A 16,775-nucleotide genomic window follows, 5' to 3' on the forward strand; every position below is an offset into this window, starting at 1 on the left:
GGTCTCTTTACTCTCCTGTAAGGAAATATGCCCCTCACAATAATAATAATTCTTAAAAAATTCAAACAGGGGTGTCCGGGTGGCTTAGGCCCTTAAGCATCCAACGCTTGAGTTCGGCTCAGGTCAGGATCTCAGGGTGGTGAGAAGGAGCCCCGCTTCCAGCTCCGCACCCATGGGGAGTCTGCTTGTCCCTCTCCCTCTCCCCCTCTCTCTGCTCCCCTCTGTCCTCCCTCCCCACTCTCTCTTTAAAATAAATTTTAAAATTCTGTGAACAATTTTTTAAAATAAAACTCAGAGAATGGGGTTGATGGGGGAAACCCCAGTCGACAAAGGAAAACAGGCTTTTTTCAAATTCCCTGACCCCCTCACAGAGGGTATGTACACAGGGAGACCTCTAGGCAGGCCCAGGTGTGACTGGTTTGACTGGCATAGAATTTTTGGAAATTTTGGCCCTGAATGCTACAGTGCACATGGCTCCCTCCCCCGCAGCCCATGCCCCCGAATGGTTTACTGAGCTTTTGTTTCCTTCTGACATCTTCACCCCCAGGCTCAGGAACTGCCCTGGCCTCTCATGGGATGGCCACTTGCCCCGGCCCCTACCCCAAGCCCAGGCTCTGACCTCTCCTGCCACTGTGACCTAAGCGTGCACAAATCCCTTTTTCTCCATTGGTCTGGCAAACAGGGTTGGAATGTTTTCAAAAGGAATTTTACCAGGAAGCTGAAAGAAAAACAAAATCCAAAAAAGGAAAAGCAAATCGAGAGGAACGGATATGTATCCAGAGCACGGATTTGTCATCCTGAGACTGAGACACCCCAGCCCAGGCTGGCCTGGGGAAGTAGTTCCGGCAGCTCTGTGTCCCCCAGGCCCTTCCTCACTTGGCCTGTGAGTTCAGAGTGGTCTTCAGTTAGAGCAGCTTAGGTCTGGGGGCTAGCACCCCTTTCAGGGCCTGCTTCCTGATTGACCCTCCTTAAGGGCATCCTCCTGTGGCCCCTGGTCTTGCTCAGGAGCACTGTCCCCCCAAAACTTGTGTGTTCTGCCCCTGCCTTTCCCACCCCATTAGAAAGACAGGCCCCCATCTGCCCTTCCAGAACCTTCTGTGGCTCTGGCCCTGGCAGTCTGGCTCCATTGCTCTGTTCTATTGTTTCGTCTGAAGGTTGTTCACTAGATAGCCATTACAGGTGGTTCTACCTACTTCGTCTATTTTAAGAAACCCTCTGGTCTTAACCATCTGGGACTGGTCTCTGGGGAGGGGGGCTGGGACCACTGAAAGAAGGAGTTGTTTTCCCAGGACAAGTTGCAAAGACCAGCAGACCAGGGGAATCCAAAGGATGCGTGTAATTCTTCCCTCAATCACAGAACAGAGCTAAATGTCTCTCCCTGAGTGCCAGTGAACCCCTGATCCCGTTCAAACTCAGAATTCTTCCCATATCTCCCGGTACCCTCCCCCAAATGACGCTCTGGGGAATGAGCTCACCTCACTCAAGTCATGACAGTTTTATGGTGGTCATAGAGTCCACAGTGCAAGGAAGGGGTTTGTCCCCCATTTTCCCACCTCCCTTCTTTCAGCTCCCTCCCTGGATCCATGCTGGCGCCTCTGCCTGGGTAGCTAGGAAGGGCCTCACCCCTCCAGTGCTGGTCCGTATGTCCTCCTTCCTTCTTCTACCAGGTGTGGCTGGGGGAGAGGTGAGCCTGGGGGAATGAATGGACCCCTCCTGAGAGGGGTGGCTCTGTACAGCTCCTTTCCCTCCTGCCTGTCCCACAAGCTGCTGCTGTCCTCTGGGAAGACCTCTGGCTCCCCTATCTCCCGTGGTTCAAGTGGGTGGGGAGCTTTGGGGATAAGGCCGCTGCTCAGGCCAGAAGACCTGGTTGTGGGATGGACGGAAGGAGGAGAAAGCAAGGGCGAGGAGTCAGGCCTCGATGACCTTTGGCTCCTTAAGGACTCTGGGTCTACTTTGTGCTTATTTTGTTTTGCTTTCATCTGTTTTCACAATCCCCAAAGGAGGAGAACTCTCCAGGAGGCCGGGCAAGCTGGTCCCCCAGCTGCAGAGACGCACAGGCCAAGACTGACACTCCACGGCGGGGGGTGGTTTGATTTTCTTCTTGGTGGTCTTGGGCACACTTCATGAGGAGTCTGTGGGGGAAGTCCAAGGGGAGTGGAGTTACCTGGCTGCTCCCTCTCTCCTGCCCAATAGCCTGGACTCCCTCCTGGCCCCTCCCTAGAATCCCTAGGTCAAGGTCACCCCACCAGCTCAGGAGACAGACACTTACTGGCAGCCTTGGGCTCAGGACAGCCAAGCTGACTTCTTCGGGAAGAGATCCGAGAGTCGGGGGGCCAAGGAGGCAGCCCTCTTCCCAGCTGCTGGCTGCGGTGGTTCTCCATGTCCTCTAGCCAGTCTGACCTCCACTCCCACAGCGGCAGGGAGAGGGTGGAGGTCAGGTAGAGGTCATCCCGGGGGGAGGGAGGTGAGGAGGCGTCTGTCAGGGAGGGTAGATTTATTTGGAGATGGCTAACCTTCACTCTGAGGGACCAGGTTAGGGCAGAAGGCTTAGGGCCTGCTTAAGGCATACTCTCAACCCAAAAGATAATTTAGCCCCAACTCGGCCCATTATTTCTGGGAGCCATTGGGTCCGATGGTTTCTTTAGAGAGAATAGTTCGAGCTGTTTCCTCCTAGCCCAGCTCCGGCCTTCTATCCGTACTGTCACCCTCCATCCCTCGGCCCCCACCCCAGGCATCTCTCTTTTCTTTCTGTCCTGGATAATCCTTGCTTTCCCATTTACCACAAGCCTGGTTGTTTTTCCTGGAGGCAAAGGGTAGAGTTAAGGTTCATAAGGTGGGGATAGGGGGTCTGACAGAGTATATGAGGAAGAGGGGACGCCTGGGTGGCTCAATCCATTAAGAGTCTGCCTTCAGCTCAGGTCATGATCCCAAGGTCCTGGGATTGGACCCTGCATCGGGCTCTCTGCTCAGAGAGGATCCTGCTTCTCCCTCTGCCTGCCACTCCCCCTGCTTGTGTTCTCTCTCTCTCTGATGAATAAATAAAATCTTAAAAAAAAAAAAAAAAGGGAGGGGCACAGGGAGCGCTGAACTACTGTCTGTTGACATGGAGATAATGGTCCCACTCTGCTCGACAGGTGAGGTTCTCCTCACCCCGATCACAGGGCAAGAGGAAGGGTTTGTAAGCATAGGAGGGGGTAAGAGAGAAAAGAAAAGAACTTCCTATAGTGAGGAGGATCTAGAATGGTGGGTTTGAGTGAACAGAAGAGGTGGGAGCAATCTTTCCCAGAGACCAACATCTGGGTTAGGAGGAGGAATCTGGAGGGAGGGCAAGGGGCCATGCAATTGGCTGCTTCTGGGCTTTAGCCTTGATCATTTTGTCCTTGTTCTATGGGTGACCTTGGGCAAGTTAAAAAGCCTGTTTGATTTATAGTTCCCTCATTTGGAAAAGAAAGATAAAGAATATTCCTTATTCTTCATAGAGTTGTTAATAATGAATGTATATAAAGCACTTATCCTGGGGCCAGGGACATAGTAATCATTCAATAAAAGCTCGCTGTTTTAAGGATAACCACAAAGGCAATGTTAGGAAGCCTTGCCTCTTGGGGAAAAGGCTGGATTCTTCCAGGAGCTGTGTCTGTTCCAAGGGTGGAGGTGAGAAGTGAGGCAGGGTGATCTCACATACCCGTGAAGACGCAGTCCACCTCCCTGGGCTCCAGACCAAAGCCAAAGCTGTCCACGGCCATTGCCAGGGCCCGGGCGAAGTGGGCATCAGCGAGGAAGGAGCCATCCGAGGAGCTGACCAGGCTGGCTCTGGCGCTGGGGGCGTTGTCCTCGGAGGCAGAGCCCCAGCCGTTGGCCAAGGAGCCCTCACTGGGGGTGGGGGTGGAGCAGGGCCGGGGCGGGCACAGCAAGCCCCTCACTTCGGACCCCACGCCTCCTCCAGCCCTGCCCACATCTGCTAGCTCTGAGGCCGTCGGGATGCTGATGTAGCCATAGGTGACAGGGGGGGAAGGAGCCCTGGGCACAGGAGAGACACTATTCCTGGAAAAGACACAAAACGGAGACAGGACCAAGGTTGGGGTGGGCAGCTGGCATCAGGGAAGCATTCCCGGTGAGAGAGGGCAGGGCCGGGGAGAGAGAACCATACTCCTGCCCCAGCTTATCCCCTAGTCCTTTGGTCTCCCTCAGGGAACTCACCTGGGGGTCTCCTCGCCCTCACTGAGCTCCAGGCACAGGGCCACCTCCTCAGGAGTCAGCACACTGTCCTGATCCTCCCCCAGGGACGACAGTGAAGAGCTGGACAGACGACTGGACTCTGGGCTGGGACCAGACAGGGAAGAGGCCTGGGGGCTGGAGGGGCTGGGGGGACTGGAAGGGATCAGGACTGGGAGGGGGGCTGCTGGCGGTGGGAGGGAGGAAGGCACTTGGGGCTCTGCAGAGTGCCTGATCAGGGTAAGAGAATGATGGGTGGTTAGTGCAGCCCAGTCCATCCTCCCCCAATCCCCCATCGGAGATCAGCAAACGCCCCCTCACACGCCCAGTCCCCCAGCCCTGCTTCCTGACCCCATGCCCTCTTACTGCGTCTGCTGACTCTGAGCAGGGGTTCCATGAGAAGTGAGGGGTGCTGGGGGGAGAGGCCGTGAAGCCAGCTCTTTGGAGGAGCTGAGGAGCTGCGGTCCTAGGGCCCTCCAGGCCACCAGAGCCTGGGGCACAGCTCCTGGGAAACAATAGCCTGGGGGTGAGTCTGGAAGAACCCCCATCAGCCCCAGACCCCACCCCCAGCTTCCTGTCCCCACACCCCACCTCTCCAGGCTCCTCAGAGGCCAGAACAGCCACCTGCCAGGGCTGCAGGCCCCTACACCCTGCCTCACCCTCTCATTTCCCTTTTCGGGCCTCTTCTCACCCGGGCTTTGGGAAAGGTTCTTGGAGCCTCTATTCCCCAGCTCCCAGGCCCAGAGCTCCAGAGGGCGGCCGGCCCGGAGGGGCGGGGAGCTGTTGGCTTGCTGCAGCTCTGCAAGAGACAGTGGGGGGGGGGGGCAAGCCAGGGTGGGCCTTTCAGACTCCAACCACAGGCTCTATCTTCAGCCCAACATTCAGCTAAGCTTTAGAGTCCCTGAACCCAGAGAAAAGAGGGAAGAACCTCCTTCCACCCTCTCCACCCTCATCCAGGCAGCTATGATAAGGGAGGAAGGTAGTACTAGGCTTGGAGTCAGAAGACCTGTACTCAGAGCCCAGCTCAGTTCCATAGCTGCTGTGTGACCTCAGGGATATCCATTAACTTCTGTGAGCTTTGGTTTCATTTGGGAACACTCGGTCAAATGATAATTTTGCCAATTTTAATTTATTTATAAAAACAGATTGGGAATTTCTGGTGCCTAAAAGAGACTTCGACCATTGTATTTTCCTTATAGTATACATTCCAATCTTCCTGATCTCTATACCCTCACATTGCTACTTCACATTGCTCAGGAATTTTGGCCCTGTGAAGACAAATATCCCTTCTTTTCTTGGAGAGAATCTGTTAATTTCCATCTCTCACAATACAAATATCTTGCATGGTTCTGGACCCTGCCCTGAGAAACCCGAGTAGATCTCACTTGGGAAGAAGTGTTGGATTGTCAAGTTGAGCCAAGTGGATGAGACAAACCTGCTGGGTGTAACAGGAAAGAGTCAGCAGAGAAGAAGAGGACCTCTAGAATAGGAAGAAGTGTTGGTCTCACTGGGGGAGGCAAAGCCCTGCCCATAGATATTTGGTAATATTTGTTGAAAGAAAGAGCAAATGGATGGATAATATCAGAGATGAAGATGTCAGCACAAGGTGAGAAGAATCACAAGATGGCGGCTACCATCTGGCTCACTTGGCCGCTTAAGAGATAGGGCTCTGAGTGAACCGTGACAGTGGAGAAGCTGAGGTAACTGAAGAAACAGACCCAGCTGTGTGCAGTGACCGAAGAGCATGCTTCTTGGTCAGGCCAAACCAGAAGTGAACCAAAAGGGTAATCGAGGGAAGAGAGTTCCCCAAGACCAGAAACCAGGAAAATAGCAAGGGAAGGGAAAAAGAAGCAGCCTTCAGATTAGTGTCATAATCAGAAACTCAGTTAGGAAAGGGGTTCCTTCCTTGGCAAAACCAGAGACCAGGCAGGACCCTTGAGGCAGAGTTGTCTAGTCAGTCCGATCTCAAAGATTTGGAGGTCACCATGGGCAGCTTCAGAGCAGGACGAGATCAAGGCTATGGTATTCACCAAGACTATCTGGACCCTGGGAATCCATGTACAGTGGCCAGACCTTCTGAGCCACTGGGATGAAAACCCACACAATGGCTAGACTTCCTCCATCAAAATTTCCTTTTGTTCCTAGGCTGCTTTGTTTTTTAAATTTATTTCCTTTATTTGTTGTGTGACCTAGGGAGTCCTGGAGGCCAACTTCAGGTGCTCTAACTCTGCTCTCAACAGCTTTGTCTCGTCTAGTTCTGGCTTCCTGAATAAGCTCAGAAAAGGGGACACGTGTTGGTTGGTTGGTGTGGACAAGGAAGAGGAAAGGCCAGTCCTAGAAAAGGCCACTTTTGTCCCAGCCTGTTCTATTTCCTCTAAAGGATTCCCATCACAAAAGCCTTCCACCATACTTGCAATCACTTAGATTTTAGTTTTCAGTGTTATTGGAGCCAAGTGTGCGATAAAAATGTTATCAAGATGAGGTCAGATCTCATTGGGCATACCTGAATGGCAATAAATATTTGTTTGAATTCTTTCAGTGTTTAGGACGAAATATAATGGACGAAACATGAGAGAGTGCAGTTGTGGTGGAGAAAAAAAACCCAACTAAGGTCAAATAATAAGAAAAAAGGAATAATGATGTCAAGGGGAATAGCGGGGCACTGAGAAAGCTTGCCAGTGTCAGAAGACAAAGAATCCTCAGTCTTTTGGACTCAGGGACAGCAATAGAGCCAATTTCATGGCTCTGGACAAGACCATGGCATGGTCTTGCTGCTGCTGGGGTCCCGGGAACTGGAGGTGGGCCACTGAGTGTCCCCGGTGCAGGAGAGCTGCTGTGGTTGACCAGTGGGGCTGGGGTCAGGAGACATAGGCTGGAATGGGGACCAAAGCCTCATCCCAGAATTGGAACCTGTCTTAAGAATTGGCTATAGAAAACTACTCACTTCCCCCCACCCCCACCCCAGTAGTATTAATGTTCTAGAATGTGCTATACGTCATATCCAAGTCAGTATAGTTCTCCATGGGAAGGCGGGTTTTTAAATGGGACTTTTTCAACCCCTTTTTAGCGGCTATTTCATTACTACCTAGAATTTCTAATACTATAGTTCTGAGGCAGTGCTGGAAAGAATGCCAACTTTGTTAATATTTAGAGTCATAAAATTCTGGACACTGGACAAGGTCTTAATTACTCTGAATCCATCTTTGTCTTCATGAAAGTTGGATTATATCCACTTAAAAAAAAAAGAATTGGCTGTAGGACATTTGTAAGGCTTACTAATCAGCACAGAAGGCGCACGAAGACAGCAGGTGGAGTGCAGACCAGTGTTCAGCAAGGAGAGAAAGTAGTCAGTGTTAGAATAGAATCCCTCAGGGGTGCTCCCAGAGGGTGGCCTTGAGAAGCGGGCTACTTTGGCTTCAAATCGGAGTTCAGCAGCTTACAGCTTGTGGGATTTTGAACAAGACACTCATTTCTGATCCTCTTTCCCCATCAGCAAAATTAGAGAAATATTACCTAGCCAAAAGGTTGGAGGCTGTTTTTAAAGGAAATAACAAACACGTATAAGTCACCTAACATATAGTAGTTGCTGAAGAAAGAGACCCTGATTTTTTCTGTCTTTGGGAAGGCAAAGCTGGTAGGCAGAAGTCAGGAGAGATATCCAGGCAGAAAGGAATTACTCACTCTTTTCTGGAAAGTGAGTTGGGAGTCAGTGTCTGGGGAAGCCCCAGGCATAGTGCACAAGGAGATGAGGTCACTCTAGCACTGGTCACATGCTTTCAGGTTCTAATGTTGCTTATATGCTGGTCAGCCGCTCTCCTTAGACTCTGAGACCTTAGATGGCAATAGCCATCTCTCGTGTCCCCACGGCTGGCTTACAGTGGTGCTTATGAAATGTTGGCCAACTTCAAACAAATACCGAAGTCGGGCCCACGACTGCTGTGGCCAAGCGGAAACAGAGCCCAGCCTAAAGAAAAGCAGAGGCTGGCACAGCCCTCCCTCAGTGCTCTGGTGATAGTGGGGAGACCCTGTGTCCACCAGGACAGGACTGGAAGCCACCCGTGGGATACAGCCCACATCCAGCTGCGAGGCCCCCAGGCCACGTCCCACCACATTCCCACTCCTATTCCCTCCTGCCACCTGCTCCAGGCTGTGTCTCGCCTCCCCATCCTTACCCTGCTTCTTTTTGGCCTTCCAAGCCTCTGCAGGGGCCAGAGGCAAGCGGGGGGAAGCGAGGCCCCTGCGGCTGCACAGGCTGTCTGGACTGGGCCAGGGGCTGGAGAGTCGGGCCAGCTGGGGTGGGAGACGCCTGACAGCTGGGGTCTTGGGGCTTGGCCGAGCTGGGGGGCCGGGAGGCAGCTCAGCGATGAGGGAACCATAGAAAGTACTGGTGTCGGGAAGCAGGGGCACGCCAGGGCTGCGGGGATCCCAGGAGATCACTGTGGTAGCAACGACAGGAAGAATTATGGTGAGTGCATCCCACCCTGCGACCCCCACACCTGGCCCTGGGGTCCCCCTGCTCCCCAGCTGGGCCCTGGCCCCCCACTGGGCATGCTCACAGGAGCCACGACAGTCTAGTGGATCCCGGCGGTCCACTCCCAGCCTGCTGCTGAGGCTGCTGCTGCTGCTCAGGTCCCGAGAGCCCGAGGTGGAACGCCAAGTGTCTGCCAGCCAAGGGGAGTCGCTGTGATCCATCCTGGGGCAATGGAGGATGGGGGTGGGGCAGGAGAAAAGGGGGGAATCGAGAACATAATTGGCCAAGACCTCCAGCTCAGAGGGGAGCCGAGGGGTCAGTAGAGCTTTATTCTCCCTGCTCGCTAGCCCTTCACAAACTTCTGAAGATCTCTGACCTGGTGGCCCGAACTTAGTGGTCTCTTCTTATCCTGGGATCAGGGGGAGTCCAGGTGGCCCAGAACCAGGAGGCAATGAAGAGGGACAGCTATGTACCCAGACAAAGAGGACACAGATGTGGGGGCAGACAAACCCGCTGTAAAAAATCCCCGTCTGCCTCAGCCTAGCTGTGTAGCCCTGGGCAGCGAGGTCTACTAGCCTCTCGAAGCCCTGGTTCCTTATCTGTAAAAGGCCACGAAATAAAGCTTTCCATATAAGGCTGATATTGTGAGTTGAAATGAGGAAATGTGAGATCACTCAGCTAGGAGCAGGAGTTTGCTATATGGATTGTTGCCTTTCTCTGTCTAGTTGGTTTCCTTTTGAACTGGATGCCCTGCTGGTTGCCCAAGTAATCTTTCAAGAATAGGGATCAGAACAGAGCAATTCTCTGTTCTTCAGTGGCTCCTGATTTACCAGGATAGAGCCCAGCTGCCTAGCACGGCTAACAGGGCTAACAGACCCCTTGGTGGGGCCTCCAGCTCCCTAACCTTATCCTTTACTTTGACCCCTCATGCACCCTATGTCCCAGCCAGAGCAAATGGCTTATCACAGGGGAACTATGACCATAGCCCGCTAGTCCTTGCTGCCCCTTTTCCCTTCCCCTTCTTACCGTTAGGGTAAACATAGAACCTTCCTCCCATGTTCCCCCACCCTACCCTGCCTCCACGTATCTTGTACATGTTCCTGCATTTCTTTTCTTTTCCTTTCTTTTCTTTTCTTTCTTCTCTTTTTTAAAGATTTATTTATTTGAGAGAGAGTGAGAGCAAGAGCAGGGGTTGGGGCAGAGGGAGAGGGAGAAAGAAACTTCAAGCAGATTCCCTGCTGAGTGCAGAGCTAGATCCCCTAACCCCAGAGACCATGACTTGAGCTTTAATTAAGAACTGGCTGCTTAACCAACTGAACCACCCGGTCATCCCCATGTGTTTCTGCGTTTCTAACACCAGATTGCCTTCCTATAGGTGCACGGCTGTCTCTCTGCTTAGAGGGAGAGTTCCTGGTGGGTAGAGCCTGTGCTAAAGAAATGAAGAGACAGAACAATCAAAACGGAATCCCTCTGGGGCGCCTGGGTGGCCCAGGCAGTTAAGCGTCTGACTCTGGGTTTCTGCTCAGGTGACCTGAGCTCAGGGTTCTGAGCTCAAGCCCCATGTGAGGCTCTGCACTTAGCGTAGAGCCTGCTTAAGACCCTCTCTCCCTCTGCCCCTCCCCCATCTCATCTTATCTCTCAAGTAAGTCTTTAAAAAAAAAAAAAAAAAGAATGGAATCCCCCTCAAACACAAGGGATAATGTCCCAGGGTATCCAAGGGCTCCAGGGCATCCAAGGGCTCCAGGGTAGAGCAGACAAAGCCCAGGAAGTAGCTGGAAAACAAAGGCCAGCGAGCACAGAATAACGAATAAGGCAGGAATAGGGCCCAGTTAGCTTGAAACCTTGCTCTAGGCTGAGATACTGACCGCAAAACGGTAGCCCGAGGGCTGGACGTGCCCAGCCCAGAGCAGGTGTTTGATAAATTTCTGTTGAAAGATGCAGAGTTGGAATGTAAAGCCCTTCAGAGGAAATCCATTGAGATAAAGAGCAGGAGCAGGTGGGCAGAGAGTTGAAGTGGTTATTTAGTGTAGAACTCAGCCAATAAGACAAAAAAGGATGTTTTCTTTCTTAGCATCATGTCTTACAGCTGCAGACTTGCTTTAGCAGCCAAAGACTCTTGGAGCAGGTGTACCGGCCTGCGGACCCTGATACTGAGAATCGAGTGAGGAGGGAGAAGCAAGACCGTAGGGGCAGAGCGCCCTCTGCTGGAACTGTGGGTGATTACTGTGACCGAGAGATCCCTCAATAGGTAGATGATCTGAATGCAAAGGCACTGTGAGGTAGACACCAGGTATACAGAGAAAATGAGAAATTTGACTGGTCTTCCCATGCTAGGTATTCCCCACATAGCAGAACGAGTCAGCAGGAGAGTCTAGCAAGTATTAGTGAGAGGTGGGGACAAGCGCACCGATTAAGCTTGGGGTGTTACTAGCTGAGTGACCTCGAGCAAAGTCACTCAAGTCAGGAGTCTCGGTTTACTCAACCATCAAGTGGGGTGATAGGAACATAAATGAAAGAGAAATTAATTCTCCCTTGGAGTTCGGGAGAGATTTGCGTAGTAGGGTCCCAAAGTGCAGTGGTGGCAGTAGGAGAGATAATATTCTATCCGGTTCTCCATCCCTGCTCCACTGTCCCTTGGCCCTTGCCCTTGCCACCCCTCCAGCCCCTCCCCCATCTCTCACCTGTGCTTTAGGATGGCGTCCTCACTGGTGTATCTGTACAGACCTGAGAGAGGGTGAAAGGAAGGCTAGATCCAGAGTGTCCAGCACCAGGCCTGAGCTCTAAACCCCTGTATTGTTCGGCCTCGACCTCTTGGGCGTCCATCGCCTCCTCTCACCTGGGCCCAGGTGCACCCCAGCTCGGCGCCGGCGGTGGACACACACGGCGGTGCCCAGCAGCAGCAGCCAGAGCAAAACACCCCCACCAGCAATCACTTCTGGCCGCTTCAAGGTGGCCCGCAGCTGCTCCAGGGTCCAGGGACCATCCCTGCGTTCTTGGGTGGCTCGCTCCATGGTCCGCTCTGTTCAGGGATGTGAGCTCAGTGGGCAGGGCGGGTTGGGTGATGAGAGTGGGGCAGGGGTGGGGTGACAAGGGTGGGGCAGGGGCGAGATGAGAGTAAGGGGAGAGGAAGGTGGGAAGGGGGGCTCACAGGGGAGGGGTGGGCTTGTGGGCACTGGCCTCACCTAAAAGGAGGCAGACAGGGCTACTGGGGGGCCCAGTCCCGGCGCCGGTGACAGCAGCCACTTGCATGCAGTAGGAACCTGGCTTTCGGGTGGCAATCTCCAGCTGGGTCTGCTCGCCCGCCACTGTCCAATTGGCTAGGGGCAGTGAAGTGTTGCCTAGGCTCCAGACCTGAGGCACAAGCAGAGGTTAGCTCTTATCCCCCTGCTCCATCTTAGGAGCTGAAACCTTCATCTCTGGGCATGTGAGCACCTTGCCCTGCTGCTTGCCTGGGGACCTTCCGTGTGCCCCGTGCGGCGGTACTTCCTATTCCTCTCTCTGTGCAGAGTGAGAGAGACTTCTCTCTAGCCTGACAGAAACAGGACCAAGGCAATCCGCTAAAATAGACACCCTGCCGTGGTTCCCAACCTTCACTATGTTTTAGCAAACCCCTGGGAGGGTTTGCTAAAAATCCAGGTTTCTGGATCCCCGAGTTTCTGATTCACGGAGCCTGCCAGGGAAGGACTCAAGGATGTGCGTTTCTAACACGTCAGGCGCTGCTGCTTCTGGTCCCAAAACCACATTCTGAGGCTACTGGCTTAGAAGGTGGGAGTCAGACATGGCCTGGTTTGATTCCTGCTCTGTTTCCCACACCCGTGACCTTGGCCTCACTTTCTGTGTCTGGAACGTGGGGCTAATAACCTGGGACGGACTGTGAGCCAAAAATGAGATCAGGTAGGAAAGGGCTTGGCAGGGTCCGGCAAACCCTGGCTCAGTAGCAGTGAGTGTCCCTTGCTTCTCTGCGGCGGGGGGGAGGGGGGGGGAGGGCGATTCCCAGCGCCCCAAGCAAGGGTGTGAAGGGTGCCAGAGAAGAGGGATGTCCTGGTAGGACCAGAAGGATGTACCTGGTAGCCCCGGATGATGCCATTGTGGTTTTCAGCAGGTGGTGGGACCCAGCTCACAAGGACACTGCTGTTGCCAGGTTTTAAGGTCACCTCCTGGGGAGGGGCACTGGGCACTGGAGTGGGGGAAGAGAGGCTGTAAGGGATGGTGAAGGAGAGGACTCCAGGAAGTAGAGCTGGGACAGGGATGCGGTCACAGACCACGCTGATAAGAATGAGAGCTTCCTGCAGCTCAGCTTGCTGGCCACACAGCAGAAGGGAGTCGGGGAGTAAGACCCACCATCCCCCCAGACTAGAGTGGGACAGTCCAGGGGCCCACAGACAGCAAGGGGCCAGCCAGTATCCTGCTGAGTCCTGCGGGCATCTGTCTCTTACCTTGCTCGGGCAGCCTCAGGAGCAGCACGTTGCTTTCAGGGCCTTGAGCCCGGCCGGAGGATGGTCTCACTTTGAACTCGTAGTCTTGGCCCCAGAGGAGGCCTCCAAGCTCCGCACTCTGCCAGCCGGCCAGCAGGGCCTCTGCCCATGGAGCTCCCGGGCCTCCTGGGGCCGTCTGGACCCTGAACAGGGCTGTGTAGGACTGAGCAGGTGCGGCAGGGCCGCTTACCTGGGAGACAGTCCAGAGGAAGGATGGGAGTCAAGGGGGTTTATGACCAGTTCTTCCTTGAGCTCTGGACAGGCACCCACTCCTAGGTCCTGGGCCTTACCTTCCAGCTGAGCCACACTGCGGGCTCAGGCCTGGTGCTCTTTGCCGGGTCTGGGTTCAGCAAAGTCACATTTTCCAGCTGAATGTGCACAGCCAGCAGCTCCAGAGGCTCCTTATACTTTGGGGGCTCTGTGGGGAGCAGAGGGCTGGTCTGGGGCCTATAGGCCAGAGTGATGAGACTGAGGAGTGAAACATCCCCCAGACGTGGAACAACCACAATTCCCAGGTTTCCCAGTCTAGAGCACTCCTATTTCTCCTCTAGGATGGGTAACCTCCCTTTAGATGGGGTCCCTATCACTCTGATCCCCATCCCAGGTTAATCTGCACATACCCTCAGCCTAGCCCAAACAAGGCCCTACCTTGAGCTGACCACCCTCGCCTTACCCTGGACAGATACCCTGGCTGCCCGGCTCTCCCGCCGTCCTACACTGTTGGTGGCCACACACATATAGGTCCCCGCGTCGCTCTTCTCTGCTCTTGCCAACTGCAGGGAGCCCCTGGAGACCTGTCAAGGCCAAGTGCTTTGTGGAGTCTTCCATGTGGGGAGGGGCTCTGATGGGGGAGGGCAGCTTAGGCCCCTCCTCAAATGCTGCAGGGCACAGGGGGCAGGGGCAGGTCACTCCCTCCAGGTGTGCCCCATTCCGCTCAGGACCGGAGAAAGTACGGGAAGGGGGCCACACTTACCGTGTGCCGCCCTGGCTGTAGGTTCAGGGGTTTGCCATCCTTCCACCAGGAGACTGTGGGCTCTGGGAGGCCCCGGGGCGGCCCACACTCCAGAACCATTGGCTCACCCACTGTGGCCACTGTATCCTGAGGCTGGGTCTGGAAATCCTCCCGAAGATCTGCAGGGATGATGGAGGGTCGGCAGGGGGGCCCTGCCTCGGTGCCTCCCACGACACTCGCCCCATTCGGCTTTACCCACATTTTCACTGCCCTGTGTTCACTCTTCACAGCCCCCAGCCCAGGCCTTCCCTCACAGACAAGCCCCCAGGTACCCTCAGCTCGGGCCTCGGGCCCCAGGTGTGCCCCGCCCTGGGCCCCCCCTCCCAGGCCTTACTAGCCGCAGACAGCCGAGCGCCTCTGCTGACCACTGTGCCCAGCCGGTTGCTGGCCTCGCAGGCGTAGACACCCAGGTCTGCGGATAGGGCCTGATCGTCGTGGGCACGTCCGGAGGCCAGGGGCCGCCGCAGCAGGAGCGTTCCGTCAGGCAGGAGGTGGTGGACGTCTGGAGAGGCCATGCTCAGGGGCTGTCCATTCAGCAGCCAGCGGATGGTGGGAGGCGGCTGGCCTGAGGCTCGGCAGCTCATTTTGGCGGGGCCTGCGCCCTGGAGCAACTGGTCCTGGGGGTGGACTAGGATCTGGGGTGGGGAGTCCTGGGCCATGCCTCCTGCAAGGGAAAGGGGGGGTGGACCCCACTCTGACTACCAACGGGACCCCGCAGATCCCTGAACATCTCTTCTGCCTTCTCTTGTCTGAGATAACTTCTGATAACAACCTAGCAGGGAGGGGAGAGAGCTAGCACACAGGGCGTCCAGGCAGAGCTCTTCATCTGTCTGTCTTTTTGTCTCTGTCTCATACATACATCGTCATCATCACCATCCTTATCACCATCCCATCATCGTCCTCATCTCTGGTCCCCCTACTGCAAAAGGGAAACAAAGGAGCAAGGGGGCCTCTTCTCCCCCGGGGCCAGGCCTTGGATCAGGGGAGCAGGGTCTAGGAAAGGGGAGGACCGCACTCACCCGTGACAAGCAGAAGCAGGAGAGGCAGGGGCCCCGGGGCCCCAGGGAGGCCTCCTCCTCCAGAGCCCATGGCTGCTCTCGGGCTCCTATCCTTGTTGGAGCGAGCACTTTGTACTGCTGCTCTGAGCTCACAGCGGAGGGAAGGAGGGGCGGGGAGGGGTGGTGGTGGTTGTTTGTGACCGAGACTCTGCCCCAGGAGGGAAGCAGCTTTGAGGAAATTCATGCTTCCTGCCTGGCCCTCAGAGCCTTGGAGAACGGGGAGGAGACCAGCAGAGAGAAACTCTGGCCTTGACCCTCTAACCATAACCCTGACTCCAGCTCTGGCCCTAAGCTTTACCTTGGGGTCGAGTCTTTGATTTCCTAAAGGTGACCTTCACACTGACATAATTCCGAGCACAGCCTTCAGCCTCTATTTAAACCTTGATGCCAACCAATCCTAGTCCCTTGGCTCCAAGCGCTTCCCTTGCCACAGTGGAATGGAGACCCAGCAGTGGTGACTCAGGGCACCGCAGTGAGAAGCTGAGGGTAGGAAAAAAGTGGACCAAGGCAGCTAGGGGGAGGGTGGCAGGAGCATATTGTCGTGCAGTCCACGACCCCTAGGATAGGGGGGTGGGTAGGGCAGAAGATGGGAAGGCTTTAGGGGCTCCAGAACAAGTTGGGAGGTGCTCACAGTGTGTACCTACTTGGCTGGGAGACAAAGGAAAGAAGCTGTGGGAGACCTTGGGCCAGCTCCTTCACCCTTGCAACTGGTAGGGTTTGTAATAGTAGGAATAATAGTGAAAGTCTCCACCTTGAGGGTTGGAGTAAGACTGAGATGCGATCCTGCATGAAATCACTTAGAACAGCGCCGAATGCATTCTCAGTGACGGGTAAGCCTTAGCCAATATTGTTATTTATTTGTTTTTACGCACATGCCCTCACTGAAACTATTCAAGCATCCTTGGCAGGTATCTTTCTCAGGGTCTTTCCAGCCCTGCAGCCTGGAAGCAAGCCTTGCAGCTTTTGAGCCTGCAATGTCCGTGCTCACCCTGCCGCTCCTCCCTGCCCCCTCCCCTAGAGAGACGCTGCTCTCCCCTCTCAGAGACCAGCTACTGTTTACAGGTCTCTTCCTCCCAAATCTGGAATCTCAGCCATTTCCTGGAGCTGTTCCCGGAAGGCCAAGGCCAGGCGCTGGGCCTCAGCGGAAGAGTGTCCAGTCTTTGTTCCCCATTGTTTCTGGCCAGCTCCTCTGTGGGGCCCCTAACACAGCTGACTCCCTCCCTTCCTCTCCCTTCCCTGCCTGGCCTCAGCACCAGCCCCAGCTGTAGCCACAGCCCCAGGCCTCCATCACCCCTCCTCTCTCCCCTCAAATGCAGACCAACACTGATAAAGATAGTCAGAGCAAGAGATCACCCTAGTCTCTAGAAACTGGGCATTTCTAGCAGGTAAAGAGCAGACAGAGTGAAAGCAGCATAGTGAGAGAGCTGGAAGGTAGGAACTGGGGTTAGAGAGCAGCATCTGGTATTTCGGAAGTGCTATTTCAGAAGGGCAGTGACAAAGTCTGTGGCAGGAGCATAGGTGTCTATGTGCCCAGCAGAGTGGAGTAC

At 54.6% G+C, this 16,775-nt stretch overlaps 1 protein-coding gene across 1 annotated transcript; it reads right to left on the reverse strand.

Moving 5' to 3' along the window:
- Positions 1 to 1,480: 1,480 nt before the first annotated feature.
- ROBO4 (roundabout guidance receptor 4) lies at positions 1,481 to 15,363 on the reverse strand. Its single transcript, XM_032357973.1, has 18 exons — positions 15,190 to 15,363; positions 14,505 to 14,834; positions 14,132 to 14,289; positions 13,832 to 13,952; positions 13,449 to 13,576; positions 13,120 to 13,348; positions 12,748 to 12,860; positions 11,866 to 12,034; positions 11,520 to 11,702; positions 11,365 to 11,407; positions 8,769 to 8,905; positions 8,385 to 8,648; positions 4,904 to 5,011; positions 4,579 to 4,717; positions 4,198 to 4,443; positions 3,683 to 4,041; positions 2,270 to 2,476; positions 1,481 to 2,132 (listed from the first exon to the last, which is right to left on the reverse strand). Exons 1-18 carry the CDS (start codon positions 15,257 to 15,259, stop codon positions 2,122 to 2,124), a joined length of 3,015 nt encoding a protein of 1,004 aa, XP_032213864.1. The 5' UTR covers positions 15,260 to 15,363; the 3' UTR covers positions 1,481 to 2,121.
- Positions 15,364 to 16,775: the final 1,412 nt, after the last annotated feature.

This window comes from Mustela erminea, chromosome 9 (assembly GCF_009829155.1).
Source record: "Mustela erminea isolate mMusErm1 chromosome 9, mMusErm1.Pri, whole genome shotgun sequence".
Lineage (NCBI taxonomy): Eukaryota > Metazoa > Chordata > Mammalia > Carnivora > Mustelidae > Mustela > Mustela erminea.

Coding starts and splice junctions, on each gene's coding strand:
- ROBO4 (XM_032357973.1), bottom strand. CDS start 15,259: ATGGGCTCTGGAGGAGGAGGCCTCCCTGGGGCCCCGGGGCCCCTGCCT. Junction 12,861..13,119: donor CCTGAGGCTGCCCGAGCAAG/GTAAGAGACAGA, acceptor CCCCCACTCCAG/TGCCCAGTGCCCCTCCCCAG. Junction 8,906..11,364: donor GACGCCATCCTAAAGCACAG/GTGAGAGATGGG, acceptor CCATTGCCCCAG/GATGGATCACAGCGACTCCC.